The 19,786-nt window shown below is 44.2% G+C and overlaps 1 protein-coding gene across 1 annotated transcript in view; it reads left to right on the top strand.

Moving 5' to 3' along the window:
* The first annotated feature begins 430 nt into the window (after nucleotides 1-430).
* Nucleotides 431-19,786, top strand: part of LOC140685994 (uncharacterized) — a 93,145-nt gene continuing 73,789 nt past the window's right edge. The window contains exons 1-16 of the mRNA XM_072938381.1: nucleotides 431-487; nucleotides 4,316-4,414; nucleotides 5,768-5,789; nucleotides 7,270-7,358; nucleotides 7,950-8,060; nucleotides 9,717-9,789; nucleotides 11,858-11,996; nucleotides 13,344-13,442; nucleotides 14,123-14,183; nucleotides 14,296-14,331; nucleotides 14,407-14,474; nucleotides 14,593-14,659; nucleotides 15,610-15,772; nucleotides 16,311-16,375; nucleotides 17,962-18,115; nucleotides 19,013-19,071. Of these exons, the coding sequence (XP_072794482.1) occupies nucleotides 431-487; nucleotides 4,316-4,414; nucleotides 5,768-5,789; nucleotides 7,270-7,358; nucleotides 7,950-8,060; nucleotides 9,717-9,789; nucleotides 11,858-11,996; nucleotides 13,344-13,442; nucleotides 14,123-14,183; nucleotides 14,296-14,331; nucleotides 14,407-14,474; nucleotides 14,593-14,659; nucleotides 15,610-15,772; nucleotides 16,311-16,375; nucleotides 17,962-18,115; nucleotides 19,013-19,071 (1,362 nt within the window). The remainder of the gene's footprint in view (nucleotides 488-4,315; nucleotides 4,415-5,767; nucleotides 5,790-7,269; nucleotides 7,359-7,949; nucleotides 8,061-9,716; nucleotides 9,790-11,857; nucleotides 11,997-13,343; nucleotides 13,443-14,122; nucleotides 14,184-14,295; nucleotides 14,332-14,406; nucleotides 14,475-14,592; nucleotides 14,660-15,609; nucleotides 15,773-16,310; nucleotides 16,376-17,961; nucleotides 18,116-19,012; nucleotides 19,072-19,786) is intronic.

The raw sequence follows: 19,786 nt of genomic DNA, 5'->3' as shown, positions 1-19,786 counted from the left end.
AGTGAGGTCACCCGGAATGTCCACTGTGAGGACCAGGGGCAAAGGCAGGTGATTGGTCGAGAGAGGGCATGAAGCGTCAGCGTTGCTAAGGCAGCGTTCAGACAGGAGAAGGCTTGGAGGGAGGCATCTGGTCCCCTCCAGCTGCTCCTGAGAGTCCGCTTGACCTGCTGTTTGTTTTCCTGCCCTGCTGACCTTCTCCCCCGACTGAACCCTCCTTCCTCCCCTCAAGGGTTTGATTGACCCTCACCCTTTCTGTGACCCCTTCTCCTCCCAAGTGCCCAGCCCTTCTTCCTGTCACACTCCCTCCCCAATCCCATCCCCAGCCCCTCCCCTCCCCTCCCCTCCCCTCCCCTCCCTTCCCCTCCCTTCCCCTCCCCCCACCTCCTGCCTGTGGACCCCAGGGCCCTGGGAGGACCAGGACATGGAGATAATGGGGATGCTTTTCTGCCGCTACGTGCTGGGGTGTACTGGATATGAAAATACAACTGTGAGTAAACATTGGGCATCGGGTTTCCTCCTTTTTCCTGGGCTCTTCCACACTATGGTTAAATATCTGCTTTCTCACGGGGTCCTTGATGGGAACACATCGTTGGTGCAGACCAAGGCCCTCTGGGCAGGTTTCTTGACCAGCCTGCAGCGGCCCTGGCCACCAGCATTTTCATCAAGATCTGGGTCCTGTCACGACCTCTTGGACCAAACACAGCAGGCTGACAGGATGAAACCTGAAATAGTTACTTTATTGCATCAAAGAAGGAAATGTGAATGTACTAAAAGCCATTGAGTTGTATGCCTAAAATGAGGAAATGTGTGAATTATATCTCAATAAAGCTGTTTTTTAAAAAGTGAGAAGCTTATTTACTAGAAGTCATAGTTAGACTGGCTTCTGGAAAGCTTGTCAAGATCCTGCTTCAAGCTGTGCATGTTTGGGTGCAGTCGCTGTGAAGTGCGCTCTCCTGTGAGTACACTCTTCCCAGTGGTGACATGTGGCAGCCCTGGGAGCAGTTGTGTCTCAGCACTGGGTTGATGCTAGCCTGTTAAACAGTGAAGTGTCATTTGTGCTCTGTGCTTTCTGGTTTGTTAACTTCTAGCAACAATTCTTTTTTCTTTGAAGTGTATTCTTTTCAGAAATCTTAATGTAACAAAAGTATTCAGTAGCCCTGTAATTTTTAAAATATTTTTATTGACATATAGTCAGTTTGCAATGCTGTGTCAGTTTCTGGGGTACAACAGAATGCTTCAGTCATATAGGAACATACATATGTTCTCTTCCATATTCTTTTTTACCATAAATTACTACTAGTCATTAAATATAGTTCCCTGTGCTGTACAGTATAAGCTAGTTGTTGTCTACTTTATATAGATTAGTATTTGTGAATCTCAAACTCCCAACTTTTCCCTTCCCACTCCATTCCCCCCAATTATCATAAATTTGTTTTCTACATCTGAGTCTGTTTTTGTTTTGTAAATAAGTTTGTCTTTTTTTTTAAGAGTCCACATATAAGTGATACGGCATTTTTCTTTTGCTTTCTGACTACTTCACTTAGAATAACATTCTCCAGGTCCATCCTGGAGAATGGCATCATTTTATCATTTTCTATGGCTGAGTAGTATTCCATTCTATAAATATACCACAGATTCTTTATCCTGTGAGTGGACATTTAGGTTGTTTCCATGTCTTGGCTATTGTACATAGTGCTGTATGAACATTGGGGTGCATGTACCTTTTTGAATTAAGGTTCCCTCTGGATATATGCCCAGGAATGGGATTGTTGGATTATATGGTAAGTCTATTTTGAGGAATCTCCATACTGTTTTCCATAATGGCTGCACCAACCTGCATTCCCACCAGCAGTGTAGGAGGGTTCCCTTTTCTCCTCAGCTTCTCCAGCATTTGTTGTTGGTTGACTTTTGAATGATGGCCCTTCTGACTGGTGTGGGGTGATATGTCATTGTAGTTTTGATTTGCGTTTCTCTGATAATTAGTGATATTGAGCAGTTTTTCATGTGTCTTTTGGCCATTTGTATGTCTTCATTGGAGAATTGCTTGATTAGGTCTTCTGCCCGTTTTGAGATTGGGTTGTTTGTTTTTTCCTTAAGTCATATGAGCTGCTTATATATTCCAGAAATTAAGCCTTTGTCAGTCTCATTTTTGCAAATATTTTCTCCCATTCTGTAGGTTGTCTTTTTGTTTTATTTGTAGTTTCCTTTGCTGTGCAAAAGCTTCCAAATTTAATCAGGTCCCATTTGTTTATTTTTGCTTTTATTTCTATTGGACTTCTAGCAAATCCTGAGTCATCTCTTTCCTTCTCATCTTGGAGGCTACCCCCAGGGACTCTGTGTCTGACTAGGTTGACAGGAGCCCTGAGAGCCCCGTCGATGTGAAAATGAGTGGCTGCAGCCTGCTGGGATGTTTATAATGGGGAAATGCCTGGGAGAGACATGACCAGGAGGGGGATGAGTTGTCATTCTTTCTTTAGTAAAGTGTCCATGTTCAGAGTGTTGGTTTTCCCGAAGCAGAAAGGGCCCTTCATGTCCTTAGAATTGTCCAAATATGAAGAAATAGAGATACATGCTGTGAAATTTTCACTCTATCAGGAAAAAGCACCTCCACACCCCAAAAAAGAAAGACTGAGAACACCTCATGGATCTAAGTGGGTTTGTTCTGATGGGCTTTCAGCAGATTCTCATGGACCTGGAAAAATTGAGTGTCAGGAACAGTCTTTGCACGGAGGCAGAATCACACCACATGAACACTCCACCCAAAGAGGAGTCTGTTCTTTTTCTTTCGAGCCTACTGAGGAGGACGTTTCTAGGTCGTATTTCTTGGAATTTTTTCCCTCAAAGAGGCTGAGGCTGAGTTCTCATAGGTTAGTTAAGCCCTCTTTCCCTACCACGTCTTTGAGCATTTGGATAAACTAACTTGTCCTCCTCCTCCGTTGCTCATGGCCGCTGACAGAACCTGAGTCCATCAGCCTGGTGGATAGACTATAGGTAGGAGTCAGCTACTGACATCAGCGCTTAGACAGGACCGTGTGTTACAAGCATGCTCATGACGGAAGGGGTTTTACCAATTGGTGCCTAGATGGTGTTTGTCTTTTTGTCCCCTGGTCTGCATGTCTCCCCTTTGTGCTGAGACCCACTGCTCTCTCAGACTGTGGTTACGCAAAGACAGTGTGTGTTTCCCACAGCACACATTTTACTGACCTCAACGGTGAGAGCAGCTGACAATGACTATGTTACCGATTTCAGAGGCTGCTTTCTAGAGGTTTTATTTGCACAAGACTGAAACTTGGTGTCTAGATTAGTACAAATTACATTGTACATTTATTCCCTCCTATAATACTTATAAATCTAGTTTTTACAAAACTGAGTGTTTGCCTTTTGTTTTGGTGACCGTACATTCCAGAAATACGAATTAATTTTCATTGCAACTGTTAATGGACGTAGGTGCAATACTATGAAATATGCATGTGAATTATTTGTACTGATTATTTTGAATTTTCTTTTTATGTTAACTTCATTCTTAGGGTTTAACCATATTATACAAGATTACTCAATAATACAAATCCTTATTTACTTCAGAAGTCTGACATTACATGCTCTGGTTCAGAATCAGAGTGAACATTGAAAAAACCTCCATGGTTTTTAGAAAGTTGGGCTAAAATTAATCATTAATTTTTGCTGGAATAGTAATTTTGACATTATTATAAGAGCTGGTCTGCTTTCTCACTCATGTCCAATCTATAAATGTACAAATACATCTCTGTACATATCTCTGTATTCTAACACATTTTCATTGTGACTTTTCCGTACATTTTGGGTGCATTTTTGGAGATATTTCATAGAAGTTTGTCCAGATACTTCATTAACATACAATAGAAGATGTAGGCTTCCCATCCCCTGTAGGTTTGCGTTTCCTCATTTTCAATTTCAAGTTGGCTTCTACATTCATAAGTTAAGTTCTGTTAACTATTTTAAAAATATTTGCAATGTGTCGGCAAAGTCAAGTGTGTAACATTTTGTGTGTCATATTTTTCTGCAGCTTTAGTCTGGTGTGTTTACATGTAATATCAGCGCCTTTCCAGTGATACAGTTTATTGATATTTGACATATGTGAGCAGTAGTGAAACTATCACCAAATGAAGGCAGTAAACATGCCCACACTCCCAACAGCTTGCTCCTGCTCCTTTTGAACTCAAGTGTCCCTTCTTGCCTCTCTGAGGAGCTGTGGTTTAGGGTTTCTAAAGATGATTCTCTGTGACAGATAAGCTGCAAATGTCTTTGAGGTTCCTCATTATCTCCAATATCTTTTCAGATCCTCGAGATTTATGAACTTCTGTGGAAGCTTACTCTTCTTGCTGCCTCCTGGGGAGTTTCTAGTTTTCTCTTGTTTCTTTGGAGGACCGTCTGCGCTGTGAGTATTACTAAAGTACCTTATAGTGTCCTTTTAATCACACCTAACATGAATTTTTATAGTCACTGGACATTTTATTTGCCTGCCTGGGCCAGAATCCAGGAGTCTTTTCTTTGTTTCCTTTTAGATAACTAACTTGAACAGAAATTAATTTTGAAATGGAAATTTGTTGCAAAATACTATCTTTATAGTAAGAACTCAATGAGCAAGACAACAGTATATTCTCAGTGAGACAATGGCAATTTATAAACTCTTCTCTTCAGTAGCAAAACAGGAAGGTTAAGTGTTTGGTGAGCACATCTCTCTCCCCACCTGCCCCTGTCTGTGTGTTGGGTGACAGGGGACAGGGACTCTCTGTTCCCTGAGCAAGTGTGAAGTGAAGGGAACATCTGTGGTTTTCTGTTTGCCCTCCGTGCATACATTCTTCTATAGCCACATTATTGCCGCTGGAGCTTCAACCCTGTGATGATACTCCAATATCTTGGCAAGGTTAGGGCTGGCCTCAGTCTCTGATCATCACTTAAAGTTTTGAATGAAAAAATATGTGTTAAGGGTCAGGGAAGTGTGTCTTTACATGGTATTACAGTGGAGTCCTGCCTGGGTTTTATTGAGCTGTTATTCCTCAGATGATGACTCGTGTCTGAGTTAGGAAGCATGTTCGCTTCTTGAAAATGGTCACTGTCGGTCCTGCTGCTGCTTGTGCTTGTATTACAGCCATTGCTCACTTTCATTCTCATCTCATGTCTCATTTGATGTCCGTTTGTTTTTAGTGGTCTTGACAAATCTTACGACTTCATATGTTACAATTGCTTGTCAATTCAACAGTCAACTCTATACGATTTCAAAAAAGCTTTCACTGAATGAAAGTTGTGCATGTTAGTATAAAGATTTTGCCTTTATTTTTCTTTTAGTTTCTCCTCTCTCTCTCTCTCTCTCTCTCAAAGGTTGCACAGCAATCCAGGTTCTGGACTTACGTGTGGATGTTTGGTTTGACAAAAAAAAAATCGGATAAATGATGCATTACAACATATTATGAAAATAATACAGTTCAGTGTTATTAAACATGAATATGCATTATGAAAATTAAAGTAGATTGGTGTTTGTTTAATAGAATGTAACATCTTTTGTTCTAAAATAAGTTATTTACCATTGTGCTATCAGGAATGGTGAGTGAAAGATCATGCCTTAGGTAGGAAATTCTGATTTTTCTTGATTTTTAATCGTATGAATCGTTATGCTGATCCAAATTGATAATTGTAATTTCAATGGATTACTGTTTTAATAGTTTACTAGGAACTATATATTTACTAATTATATGTTTTGACTTCAAATTTAATGTTTCTTCCTCTCTAGGTAAAGCCTCCAAAGCCTCAAGGTAAGATGTTAGGGTTTAGTTTTCTTTGTAATGTTTTCTCAATACTGGGATTCAATATGGGTTTTAATTCAACTAAGAATTAACACAGTGACTTCTGATGTCTAACTGACTTAACTCTTGAAAATTTTACTCCTGGGATGGTGTCTAAATGACACCATAGAGGAAGTTGGCATCTATTGAGATATGAGACCAGGAGGATCACAGGAGTAGGGAGAGTAAGATGAGTTTAATTTTGCATAGAAACCTTTAGGAAGCAGGTGATGAGAATGTTCGCAGTGACTACCTGACATGACCTGGCTCTTGGTGAAAAGGAAAGATGCTGAAACACCACTGGAGCCTGTCAGGACTCTCCAGGCTGAGGGAGGGATGCAGATGTATCCAGGTGTGTGTGTCACAGCCGAGGGGAAGCCGTGGGCTGTGACTCGGAAGTGAAGGGGGCCATTCGTGCCAGTGGGGACTTAATGGAAGTGATTCAGCCTGAGAATGCTGCTTTCTGCTGACTCAGTGGGGCTGTGCTTGGCGGGCAGGGTGGCTGCCTGGCACTCAGTAGGCCCTCGAGGCCTGGTGTTGGTGACGGTGGATACAGAAATGCTGGTGCTTGGCAGAGTGATCTCAGCATCACAGCGTCCCTGCTGGGCAGAGAGAAGTTGCATGTGCGCTGTGCGGTCAGATGAGGGACTTAGATGCCCAAGAGAGGAGCCTGGAGCTGAGGGTCGTGTTCTAGAGCATCACACGTGGAGTCGCCTGTGACCGGCTGCTTTGTGTGTGCTGTTTTCCTGAAGCAGTGATGGGAACATTCTCATCCTGGCGATAGAAAAGCTTGTCATTCAGGGACTGTGTGTTACCCAGGCCCTTCAGTGACTAGGTGGTGAAGCCCACGTGGTACCAAAGTGTTTAATTCCAGCGACCTTGTCCTCCAGGGCCCGCAGCATGGTTTTCATGAAAGATGATCTGCCAGGCAGCAGGACGACACTGGGGGCTTGTGCGGGCCCAGTCAGGCGACGTGTTGAACTTGCCTTCTGTGGTGCTGCGGATAGGATAGGGCCTGGCTGTGGGGTGAACCTGCGTGGGATGAGGGTTTTTTTTTTCTTTTAAGCAGGGGCATGTTTACTTACCTTAGTAATTGGAGGAGGGAATCTTAAGGGGACAGGATGCTTGGTTTTTCTTTTTCATCTCTGGTGATGTCAGAAGTATTTGAATGATTGAATTTTCTAAGAATGGTGCTTATAGCTGGGAGAGAATTTAGGAGAAGACTTTATTGTGTTTCTGCATCCTTGAAAAAAATTGAACTAGGAATCTCAGCGATCTCACATGTAGAATGCCACTAAGATTTGCTTCCTTTAAGCACAGTAGTAAAGTTAAAAAGTTAGTTATACTCTTAGTGCCAGCCAAAGATATGTCTTTGCTGCTAATAAATTGGGGTAATTCTATTCTACTGGATTTTCCTACCAATATGAGAAACTGCTTTATCTCCTTTTAGTTCCTTTAAGGCAGATGGCTGAGAAGATCAAGAATGTTGAGGAAAAAAGCAGAGAACTTGCAGAAAATATATCTGCTTGGAAGCAGAAGGTATCATTGTCCTTCTGATATTCTTTTTCCGATTTCAGCTTCAGTTATTTGGCTCTCTTTTCTCTCATCCTTCTGTTCTGTTCCGTATGTTCTATAAGAGGTCTAGATTCAAAGCAAGTGTCCTAGATAAAAAAAAAAATGTCTTCTGTAGAGAACAGGGAACTCTACTTGATATCTTGTAATCTATAATGAAAAAGAATGTGAAGACAAATATAGGTATATATATATGTGTGACTGAAACACTATGCTGTATACCAGAAACCGACACATTGTAACTGACTATATTGCAGTAAAAAAATAAACAAAGCAAGTGTCGTAGATGTAAAGCACCACTTTCTGTATTAGTGGAAGGGGTCACACACAACGTGCGTTCAGCTACCAGTGTAATTAGTATTTGTAATTCCTTTATTACATATTTGCATAGGCCACTGACTCAAAGAAGCGCTTAGAGGAGACCATTAGGCAAAAGAAGATGCTCTCTGGTGAAGCGCTGACGTTTAAGGTGCAAACCTCTTCTTTTCCTAGATTACATTCTGAAAACAAATGAAAGTAATGAGTAATTGTTACTGATTCAATATGTTTTTTTTGAAGGAGAACTTGAAAACCGTTGAGAAGGATAATGCGTATTTGAATAACATCATTCAAATTACTCTAGCTAAACTGCAGGCAGCGAGGGCTCAGGATGCCAAGAGTCCACACTCGGTAAGAGTTTGGCTGCAACGTTGACCATAACTGGGCTTCTGAGGCTTTTTGTGCCCTGGGCGAGCTGCGCGCTCCAGGTCCACTTGCTTTTGGCCACAGCAGAATTTGGGAGCCCGGTAGCGGAACCTCCCTCTGAACAGTGATCCAGAATTTCACAGACTAAAACCTCCGTGACTTTTTAACTTCAGAGACTAGGAAATATGTCTTATTTTCACAACCTAGGGAGTTTTCTCTCCACTCACACTGTCCTCCAAGATACACAGAAAATGCCAGGAAACACCGGAGAGGTGAAGGAAGTTACTAGTCGAGCTGTGCAGCCCCTTGCCCTGTTTATGTTAAACAGAGAACTTTCCATGTGAGTTTGGGTAAACTTTATTTATATTCCACTAGGGACACTCATTTGTGAGCTCTTTGACATGAGCAGTTTCCCACCCTTGCTTTCCCCTTGTCATGCAGTTGTGTCTTCCATCGTCCAGTGAGGAGGAAGTCTGTGGAGGCTAGGGAGTACTTGTGCCTGATGGTCTCTTTTTTCTGCATTTCTTTATGGGCTTGACATTTGTCCTGGGCCCAGCCTGGATCAGCTGCCATCACAGGAAACTTAGGGGTGGCTGTGGGTACTGGCTGAGAAGGGACAGGATTCCAAATGGGTTGAAGAGAAGCAACTGTCCAACAGAAGAAACCAAGACTTGCTGGAAGAGCTTGACAGGCTGGCAGTGGAAGAGGACCAGCTGAAGAAGGAAATGCAGGACAAACAGGATCAGAACGAGCTGCTAGGGGGCCCAGTGCTAGAACTTGAAGGAAGAGGCTCTGTCTGCTGTAAACTCTCAAGTGGAGTAGACACTGTCTTTGACCTCAAACTGAAACTCATGGAAAGCCCCAGATGCTCTCACACATGTGTAAGGGGACGTATGACACTTGTTTTCCTTTCTTTTTAAAATTTTATGTTCAGAATCATATCACTGCCTTAATATCTTCTGGAGATAATGCTCACCAAAGTCTTTGTACCAGAGCTACTATGTTTATTTTGCACTTAACAAAGTAATTTGTTTTTGAAAAAAAAGTTACACGCTTTTTAAGCCTATCATCCTGAGTTTTCATTGAAATCTTAGTACATGCTTTGTTTCTGTTCTGCGTGAAGATACTGGGAAAAGGAACATCTCCAGAGAACCTGGAAGATGCTGTTTCAATGAACACTTCAGGAACTTCAGAGGTAAATGCCTCTAGTTGCAGCAGGATTGCCACTGTACACATTAGCTTTCACAAGGAACAACAATCTCATGTCTTAGATTAAATGTTGATATCTGTTCAAATTATTTTCTTGGGAATTTAGTCATCAATGAGAATGTTTTGGGTTGAAATTGCTCATAATAAAACTCGTGTCCATGAAGCCACAGTGAAATCTGAAGAAATGTATGTGCAGGAGGACGTTCAGCTCAGCAGCAAGAAGAGAGTAAGAAACATTACTCACCCCAGAGACACTGAACTCAGAGAGCAGAGCATCACTTTGTCAGTGTTTAATTGTGCTGTAATGCGCATAAATCAGATGACCCGTCTTGGCTGACGTCCAAGTGTGCAATCCTCTCATGGTAAGTACATTCACATTGCTGTGGACCAGTACTTCTTGTTCAACTTCTTGTTCTCACATCTGTCTTACAGCCAGGTGTTTTGAAGACCAGATCTGAGGACTCAATGCAGACAGTTGTGATGACTGAGGACTGCAACCCGGAAGGTATGTTGTTTGTTGGGAAGAAAACCATATGTAGGCTTCCTGGGAGATGATGTGGCTTCAGTTCTAGACCCTTAGAATAAAATAAATATTATAATAAAGAGAGACAAATGATTTTTTTTTGGTTTTCCAGTGCATATGACAGTTAAGTTTACACTATACGGTAGTCTATTAAGTGAGCAATACCACTGTGTCTAAAAGCCCCAATGTTTGTAGCTTAATGAAAATATACTTTATTACTAAAAACTACTAGCCATCGTCGGAGCCTTCAGTGAGGGGTAATCTTTTTGTTGGTCGATGGTCTTTTTTTAACTTTTTTTTTATAGAGTTATAGTCATTTTGGTGGATGGTATTGAATTGATGTTGGCGGCTGCTGACCGATCATTGTGACGGTCGCTGAAGATTGGTGTAACTTTTGCAATTTCTTACCGTAAGACCACAGTGAAGTTTGTCACAGGGTAACTCTTCCTTTCAGGAACAAGTCCTCTGTAGCAGGCAATTTGATACATTTTACACACAGCAGAACCTCTTTCCAAATTGGAGTCGGTCCTCTTGAAACCTTGCGGTAGTGTATCAGCTAACTTCATGAACTCTTGTAAGTCCTTTGTTATTTCAGCATTCTTCACAGCACCTTCACCAGTAGATTCCATCTCAAGAAACCAATTTCTTTGCTCGTCCATAAGAAGCAGCTCTTCATTCATGCACATTTATCAGGAGGTTGCAGCCACTCAGTCATGTCTTCAGGCTCCACTTCTAACTCTAGTTCTCCTGCTATTTTCAGCTCATCTGCAGTACCTTCCTGCACTGACGTCTTGAGCCCCTCAAAGTCACACATCAGGATTGGAATCAATCCCTTCCAAACCCCAGTTCATGTTGATATTTTGACTTCTTCCCATAAATCACAAATATTCTTAGTGGCACCTAAAATGGTGAATCCTTTCCAGAAAGTTTTCCATTCATTTGCCCAGACCCATCAGTGGTATCACTGTCTGTGGCAGCTAAAGCCTTCCAAAATGTATTTCTTTAATAATAAGACTTGAAAGTCATAATTACTCCTGATGCATGGGCTGCAGAAAGGATGTCGTGTTAAGCTTGGAAAAAGCATTCATCTCATATATCTCCGTCAGAGCTCCTGGGTGACCGGGTGCATTGTCCATGAGCAGTAATATTTTGAAAGAAATTTTTGTTTGTTTTCTCAGCAGTGGGTCTCAGCAATGGGCTAAAATGTTCATGTTGTAAATAGATGTGCTTTCATTCAGGCTTTGTTCCATTTATAAGAGCACAGAGTAGATTTCACATGATTCTCATTGGACGTGGGGTTTTCAGAATGTTAAATGAACACTGACTTCAACTTACAGTCACCAGGTGCATTAGCCCCTAACAAGAAAATCAGCCTGTGCACTGAAGCTTTGATACCAGGCACTGACTTCTCCTCTCCAGCTATTAAAGTGCTGGGTGGCCTCCTCTTGCATTTCTCTGCGTTGAAAACCTGTTGTTTCGTGGAGCCATCTTCATTAGGTATCCTAGCTTCATCTGGAGAACTTGCAGCAGCTTCTGCATTAGCTCTTCCTGCCTTACCTTGCACAGCTATGCAGTGGAGATGGAATCTTGCCTTAAACTTCATGGACCAACTCCTGCTGGCTTCAGACTTTCCTTTTGTAGTCTCTTCATCTCTCTCAGGGTTTATAGAATTGCTGAGAATTTGGGACTTCTGCTGGATTAGGCTTTGCCTTAAAGGAATGTCATGCCTATTTTAATTAAAATGATAATGAAATATTTCAAGAATTACCAAAACGTGATGCAGAAAAGAAATGAGCAAATGTTGTTGGAAAGAAATGTCACTGATAGAATTGCTGGACTCAGGATTGTTACAAATATTCAATTTGTTTAAAAAAATGCATTACTGGGAAGCGCAATAAAACAAGATACGCCTGTTGTAGAAACGAGTTTGCACTGGGAAGGTAAAAAGTGGGTTCCTACCTTCAGGATTCTCTCCTTTGTCTACTCCCCACCACAACCAAGCTCTTGAGTGCACTGTGCACCCACAGAGACAATTGTTTTATGTTTACAGGACGTAAAAAGAAAATGCAAGGCCACCATGCTGCATCAGGATCTGTGAAAGCAGCAGAGGAAGCCAGATTCCAAAGGCGGAAGAAGAAAGTACGCTGGTTTGATGAAACTTGTGGACAGAGAAATATGGGCACTGAAGGGTAAGACATTCCCGTGTTAATCATGATGAATAATCTATGAATGAGTGTGTAGAATTATGTGGATATTATAATATGTTTCAGAATACTTGCCACCTTATTTTCTTTACCATATTCATTCAGTACAGATTTGCTTTTCTGCCTTGGTTTTTGTAGTCTGCTGCTTCTGTTCATTCTAAGTGGTTACCAGAGTTCTTGTTTGTATTTAGTTTGTATTTATTTGTACTTAGATCTTAGTGGGTTTTTGGACCAGATTTAGTCACTGTATTATCTGAATCCCCCTAGGTCCATTTTTATTGTCCTTAGGTTTCAATCACATCATGTTGTCATGACCTGCCATGTGTCTATCATTTTTGTTAAACTCTAGACATTGGGTAGAAAATAGAGAAAATTGGAGGCCTAGTGTGAGGTTAACTTGCTGCAGAGAAGGTGGGCATTACAGCTGGCAGGTCATCAGGGTGCCAGAGTGCTGCATCCTGTTAACCTAGTTAGCAGCTGAGATCAATCAGTGCAGCCAGCCCTCCTGAGGCCCATGTGTCTCCTCACCTTTGTTCCTGGCATGATCTCACGGATCCCAGCTAAAGCCTGCAGGTGTCTCTGGGAATCACCTTCACTGATTGGCCGTGAGCTCCAGCTGGCTGACTGCGGTCCCCGTGGGGGGGGGGGAGCACCAGCTGCCAGGCTGCTCTGCATCTCAGTAGTTTCCTCTGACCCCCCAGGGAAGGTGGACCCAGTCCTGGGCTTCCTTTTTCTCCATCTTGGTCTCATGTTCCTTCCTGGCTTGTTAGCAATTTGGTACTTTCAATGATGGATTTCATAATTTGTCCAGAGTTTCCTGTCATTCTCAGGAGGAGGTCATGGACTTCACACCCATTAGCCCACATTCAGAACCAAACATTTTCCTATATTCCCTGAAGAACCAGGTTTTGCCCCAGGCTTTGACTGAAATCAGGGCTCTCTGTGGGAGAAATCAAACAAGTCATGAACACTTGCTTCACCCTAACGGGTTTGGTTGTGATACTTAGTCATGCTCACACTGTCCCAGTCACAGGAGCCTGAGCCCGGGGTTGGGGGGGGCACGCAGAGTGCACCTCACGTGGGCTTTTCACGTGTGTTTAATTTATGTACAAATGAATAAGGGTGGGGACGCTGAAGGGAAGCCCAGATACCAAACATTTGCCAGAGGCCTGGGCGTAATGTTGTATCTACTTGTGGGGGCCTTTCATTCTTTCCTCTGTGTTTGTCAGTCTGAGCATTTATGGGGAAGGGCGAAAGGGACATTGAATCGTTCCCTTCCAATTTCTGGGAGGGGAACTGGCAGAATTTCACAGAGTCTCTTTCCCCTCTCAGGAAGGTGGACGTGAAAGGATGTGAGCTGGTGGGAAAGCAGCAGCTGTTGGCAGCAGAGGAGAGGGCAAAACTGGCTGAGAAAGAGACAAAACAGCACAAGTGAGTTCAGCTTCTCTGCACCCACCGCTCCGAAACCCCTGTTGGATTTTTTGAAAACTTTTCTAAAATGTGTAGACACAATATCACACACAGACCCAAACAAATATTCAGAAGACATTTGTATACATACTTCACACAGGAGAAAAAAATGTTAAGTTTTACACGTTAAGTTAAAAGTTTAAGTTTAAAAAGTATTAAGTTACTAAGAATTTCCTGGTCCCCAGTGCTGGCCAGAGTCTGTGGAAAGACGGTTCACAGAGATGTTTCTGAAGGTGCTGTAAACTGTTCTCAATCTGAGGACAGCAGTTTGGTGTAACGTCAGTTGGACCAATAAATATGCCCGTGCCACTGGGGAGACCCACTTGTAGAGAAATAGGATCAGGATGTAAGGAAAAGAAGATTCAAGGTTTACTCGACACAGGGTAAGTGAGGGAAGTGTTGAGAATGGGAAAGGAAGCTATGTCAGTGCAGAACCTGGCTGGTGTCAAGTAATAATGACGGCAGGAGTGACTGCAGCAATAGCTTCGGACCTGCTGTACTTTTACAGCCGTGTGAAGTGTGTCTTGTACAGTTAGGTAATGTGTTTAAGTGTATAGTTCAGATAATGTGGACTTGGGCAGGTTACTTAAAATCATGCCCAGCATTGTATTTTCTCTGATGAAACAATTTGTAACTCGTAGGAGAAGACTTGAAGAATGTCATGGGCAAATGCGGGAAGCAGAGATCACCTTGGGACTCCAGGTACCCTGCCTTCCCCCTGACACGCCGAGTCCTCAGCACGTGATGCAGATCGTTATTGTGGCCCTGAGAACCGCTAACCATGGGTTGTTCCTTGATGTGTCGACTTTTTCAGGTCATTCTTGCTGAGAAGGAGGCCCAAGACAACTGGGTAAGAATTTGTTTCCTTCCTTCTCTTTGTGCACAGTCGGCCACAACTGAACGTGGATGTGTTTTTCTCCCACAGATAAGGGCTCGGGAGCTGGAGAGGGAAAATGCTGAGTGGAGAAGGGAGGTCGCCCACATGAAACAAAGGTACAGAGTTTTGACCCATTTTTAAGGGTGTTTTGAGATTTTTAAGGATTGGCTGTTTTGTGTCTAGGAGAGGAATTGATGTAATTCTTGTTGAAGCCGTTCTTTCTCTGTCTTTAAGATTGGATGCAATCTGCAGAGAGAGGCAGGCAGAAGAATACATGAGGCAGCAGGCCGAGGAGGCCCAGGTAAATGATTTTTTTCCAGTTGTGTTCCAGTGGTCATTTTGTGTTGGAACTGTCTCTGGAAATACCTGATATCTTTCCAGCCATCCTTTCCTGGCCTTGCCTCTGGATTGTGTATTTTGTAACACATCTACCGTGTCATTTACTTTTCAAATGCAAACTCTTGCCCGAATCTTCCCCCAAGCTTCCCCACGCAGCTGGTCACCTTTGGTGGGACCTTTTATATTTTTCTAAAAGTAGGAAAAACATTCCTAATAGTTATGTGGATTCCCACACAAACCCTGGAGAGCCACAGTAGTCTTCCTGAGAAAAGAACACAGGAGGGCATCACAGCTTGGGATTCCAAGCTGTATCATCAAACTATAGGTTTCAAAACTGACATGAAAACAGACCCAAGACCAGTGGAACACTCTCAAGAGCCCAGAAACACACCCACGCAAATACAGTCAATTGACATCTGACAAGGGAGCCAAGAGTACTCAATAGAGAAAAGGCAGTGTCTGAAATAAATGGTGCTGGGAAAACAGGGTATTGCCATGTAAAACACTGAAGTCCCTGTCACCTGCTTCTCAGAAAGATTGACTTGAAATGAATTAAAGACCTGAAACCACCATCCCCTCTCACTCTCTCTGCTCATAAAATGCACACAAGGGGCTTTTGTGCTGGTGAGCGGCCCTGGGAGTAGGTGCGTGCTTGTCTCTGTGATGCCCCAGGACTGGTCCCTTTCCTCCCTGCATTTGCAGACAGTGGCAGTGATGCACTGCCTGGCCTACAACTCCCGTAAGCTCACAGGGGGACCCAGGAGGGTAGAGTTTTTTGGCACTGATGCTCTGCTTATAAACCCTGGTTGATGTGAGGGTAACAGGGACTGTTCCTGTTTTGACTGGTACCGTGTGTGTGTGTCCTTTTCCATAATAGTCATATATTTCAAAACTGAATCTTCTGTCCTGCAGGTCTATGGGAATGAAAGAGTGCCCTATCCAATCTCAGCAGCTCCGTGCAGGTTCTACCCCTCGGAATATCCACCTGCACCATTCTTGGGTTACAGGCCACCGCCACCGAGTCCACCCTGGTGCTCTCCAGGACCTTATCAAACACCTCTGTCTCCACTCTTTGGTAAGACGAAAGCATATAACTCTGTTTCCGTGTTGAGTATTTGCAAGGAAGGGAAGAAGTCACTCCAGGGCTTTGCAAAGCCTGGGGAAATCAGATGTAAGGCATGGTAACATTCTTCTAGGTTCTTAGCACACATATTTATTTGATGGACCGACTGATTTCCCCATCTTGACCTGGGAAGCAGGTGTCTCTTGAAGAGGAAAAAAATCTCTTCTGACAGAAAGCAAAAATGTCACTGATAAACACATGCCTTCAACATAGAACATGTTCAGGGATCTGTGACAGATGAAACACACCCTTAGTGATTTGTCTAGCTAGTCTGAGCTATGACATTGCACAGATAATTAGTCAAGAAAATACCAGAAACTAGAAGATGTGGTCTCTACATCGAGAGTCAGGAGAGATGCCACTGCTGTGTTCTGGTGTGGGAACCAGCGTGAAGCGGTGAAGGAAGGCTTGGGAGTGTTGTAATGCTTGACGAGGGTCCACACAGGAAAGCCTGATCCTCCATCCTTTCTGTGGTTTTTCTCCAATGCAGGACCTGGGGCGGCTCCGGTGCAGCCCGGCAGCTCCCGCCAGCCTGAGGCAGCCCTGGAGGCCCAGGTAAGTGGGGTGTCGTTGTCGGTTGGAAGTCGTTCTGGAAAATGTGATCATTTTGTTTTCCCAGCAGCCGCTCCTGGCCTCGTCTCCAGATTGTGTGTTCTGTGACGGATCTGGCATTTCATTACGTTTGAAATTCAAACTCTTGCCCAGGAGCCAGTGGGCTTCTCCCTGAGCCCCGTCACCTTGGGTGGTGCCTACAGAAGCCATCAGGGAGTTCATGGAAGCTGAGGAGTGCAGACTTTGTGTGTTTCTCGAAATAGCATGAGGAGGGTGAGCCCTCGCTCTGCACTGACTTCTGGCTCGTCTGACTCCTTTTTACCTCCTTCACTTGGGATTGCTCTTGGGTCACTGAGACAGGTTCCTGTCGTCATTCTTTGACAGGTTTCCTGGCTCAGGCTGGGGATTCTCCTGTTTAGAATGTCCACTCAAGTCCTGGTAACTGAAAATTGAGCAAAGCCCTCCCTCCGGCTTTACACCGTGTGCTTTGTGCACCTGTGAGTCTTCGTGGGTGTAGTAAATGTCACAGCCCATCACTGTCTTTTCTGGGGAGGTAACTGTATCTTCCACACTCCCTCCAGTTGCACTCTGGGTAGAAAAGCCTGACTCTCAGAGATGCTGCATTTGTAGTAGGAAATAGAGGCTGGAACTGGAAGTGCCCGCAGCGAAAATGCCTGTTCCCTGCAGGGGGATTCCAATTGGCAGCAAAGTGGTGACATTGTATCCCTCACCCTGCACTGGGTGGGTCCTGCCCTGGAAGCTGTCAGAGCTGCTCCACTGTGTGATCACACACTGTGGGATTTTGCGCATGAGCTAAAATCCCTTTGATGTCAGCTGTGGGACTGAGACTTCCCACTTCACTTTCCCATAGGCTGCACATAGTGTGCGTTTCGTAGTGAACTTAAAATGCAGATGTCCCTGAGAATGAGGATGATTGTAGCGGAGCCTGACTACCTTCTGAGAACAACCTCGTCTCCTCTGGAGCACTTGGGCAGTGCCCCCGCAGGATTCCAGGATGCCCAGCTCTCCAGAGTTCTTTACACCCAGAGGCAGCCCCTGCAGGGAGGAGAGGGGCCCTTTGTGAGGAGGGAGCAGAGAGCGCCTGGCAGGGGTCTGCAGAGAGAGTGATGACCCTGCTGTGGCTCTGCTCCCATGTGTGGAGAATGGGCTCTCCACGTCCTTTCTTTCTCCGTGTTCCTAATCCACACCAAGCAAGCTTCCATGGTGTTGGGGAAGGCAGTGGGGAGGGCTGTTCTGCTCAGAGAGGCTGCCTGTTGGGAAGGCGCTACTTGGGCAGTGTGCTGGAACCTCTCTGTGCATGGTCTCAGGCAGGCCCCTTGGCTTCTTCCACGTACAGGCAGCGGTGGTGATGTGTGGCGACCGTGCTTTATCCCCATGTCCTCCTGTGTGGCCCAGGCTGCAGGCAGGCCCCAGAGGGATGGGTGGACTGTGTGGCACTGTGCTGCTGTCTGGGCACCTGATGGAGGGGAGGGTGCCCGGTGCTGACAGCTGCTGCGTTGGGTTCCAGCTTTTGTCCGTTTTGATCCTTTTGTCTGTCATCCAACCCAGCTCTCCCTTGTGTTCTGCAGGTGACACTGGGGGTTGGAGGGCCCCATCCTTTCACAGGACCAGCCTGCATGGCATGCCTCATAAGCAGCCCATCATCACCCAGTGGGCCGCCTGCACCTGGGCCACCCTTGTGCCCTGTGCAGCCTCGCCCACCAGCACCACCTGCTCCACTTGGTAAGATTAAAACATATTACTCTGTTTCTTCTTTGAGTCACTGCAAAAGAAGGGCAGATCGCTCTCCAGAGCTTCCCAGTGCATGGGCAACCCTGAATGGGGCCACTGGCGTGTTCCTCTAGTCCCTTAGCACACACACTTGATGGACCGCGTCTTCCCCACCCAGACCTGGGGAGGAGGTGTCTCTTGTAGAATGAAAAAGAGTCCTCTGATGGAAGGAAGATATGCTTGTGTTTCACACGGGCTTTCAACATCGACCACGTTCTAGGCTCCCTGAAGGAGAAGCCTGCCCATATCATCTTCTCCAGCGAGTGGAGCCTGGACCTTCCACAGCTGATGATTAGCTATGCAAACACCTGAACCTGTGGCCTGTGGTATCTTCCTCAAGGGTCCTGACACCTGTCTCCCACTCAGTGTGATGTGAGAAAGCTTGTAATCTGTCAGGGAAGGCTCAAACGTTGTTATGCTTCAGCAAACTAACATGTTTTGTAAGACAGTAAACACTGAAAGGTGTTTTCTTTTTGTATTTTATCAACGCTGAGCAGCTAGTTTACAGCGCGGAAGGATATAGGTGAGTTGTAAATAGAATACATGCTTACTTAGCATGAAGGCTTCCCTGGATTGAATCACCGGTACCTTCATATAAAAAGGCTTTAAATGTTACAAAACTACAGTGTGGAAATCTAAGTTTCATACCCTTTCTTTTTACATGAATTATTAGTGTGCATTTTGAAATATACATTAACTGATTAAATATTTTGTCCAGAAAATGCTGTCTTTCAACTTCTTTTCTGCAGATTTCTATTGAACTACCTACAAAACAGTATAGACGCCTACTGGGGTTTCAGTTTATACTACAGATACTCTCATTAATGTATGTCTCACTGCGTTCTACAGATGCTACATCAATGTGCCCATCTGAAGAAGTGAAACAAAAATCTTCTTACAATATGGAGGTACTTCCTCTTGTTAATATTTTTCCCATTATTTTAAAGTTTAAGTATAACACATTGATAAAAAATAAACAGGGGTTTGTTTTCACATTGCAGTCTCCCATTTCCATTAGTGGATTAAACGTTTTAACTACAATTTTTAATGTATTACTGAGAAATTATTCTTTCCTTAATGTCACAAGACAACATGACGTAATTTTATAATATGCCACACTGATCTAATCAAACCACTGATTGTATCTAAACACATTCATTTGGGGTCTTGAAATAATATTTTATTAAACAACATTGAAACATGGTACTTACGAGTGGAGGTTAGGTTTCCTTGCATTCTTTCTCCTTTTCATAGCTATCGTCATTTGAAAGTTATGAAGGGAAGTCTGGCCTTGAGTGTAGGGGCTTTTGCCCTTTTCCAGCCCATCGCCAGTAACAGTGCTGTAGTTTCCCTTGCGACTTCCTCTGATGCTTGACCCCGCAGCCTTTGGCCCAGGCTGCCCTTCCCCGGAAGCGCCCTCGCTTCCCCCTGTGTGCACTGGGTTGTGTCTCTGAAGACCCAGTGCGGGCTTCCCAGCGCTCCGTGACCTAGCGACCTGCCACGGGCTCTCCTGTCCCTTGTGCCGTTCGCCGTATGCCTCCGCCCTGGGTTGGAGAGCGGTCAGACTTCTGCGTGGCGAGTCGTCTTCCTGGCTCCCTCCCGGTGGCAGAGTCGAGAGAAGGG

Source organism: Vicugna pacos, chromosome 15 (assembly GCF_048564905.1).
Source record: "Vicugna pacos chromosome 15, VicPac4, whole genome shotgun sequence".
NCBI classification, from domain to species: Eukaryota; Metazoa; Chordata; class Mammalia; order Artiodactyla; family Camelidae; genus Vicugna; species Vicugna pacos.
This window is presented reverse-complemented; position numbering and strand designations above follow the sequence as displayed.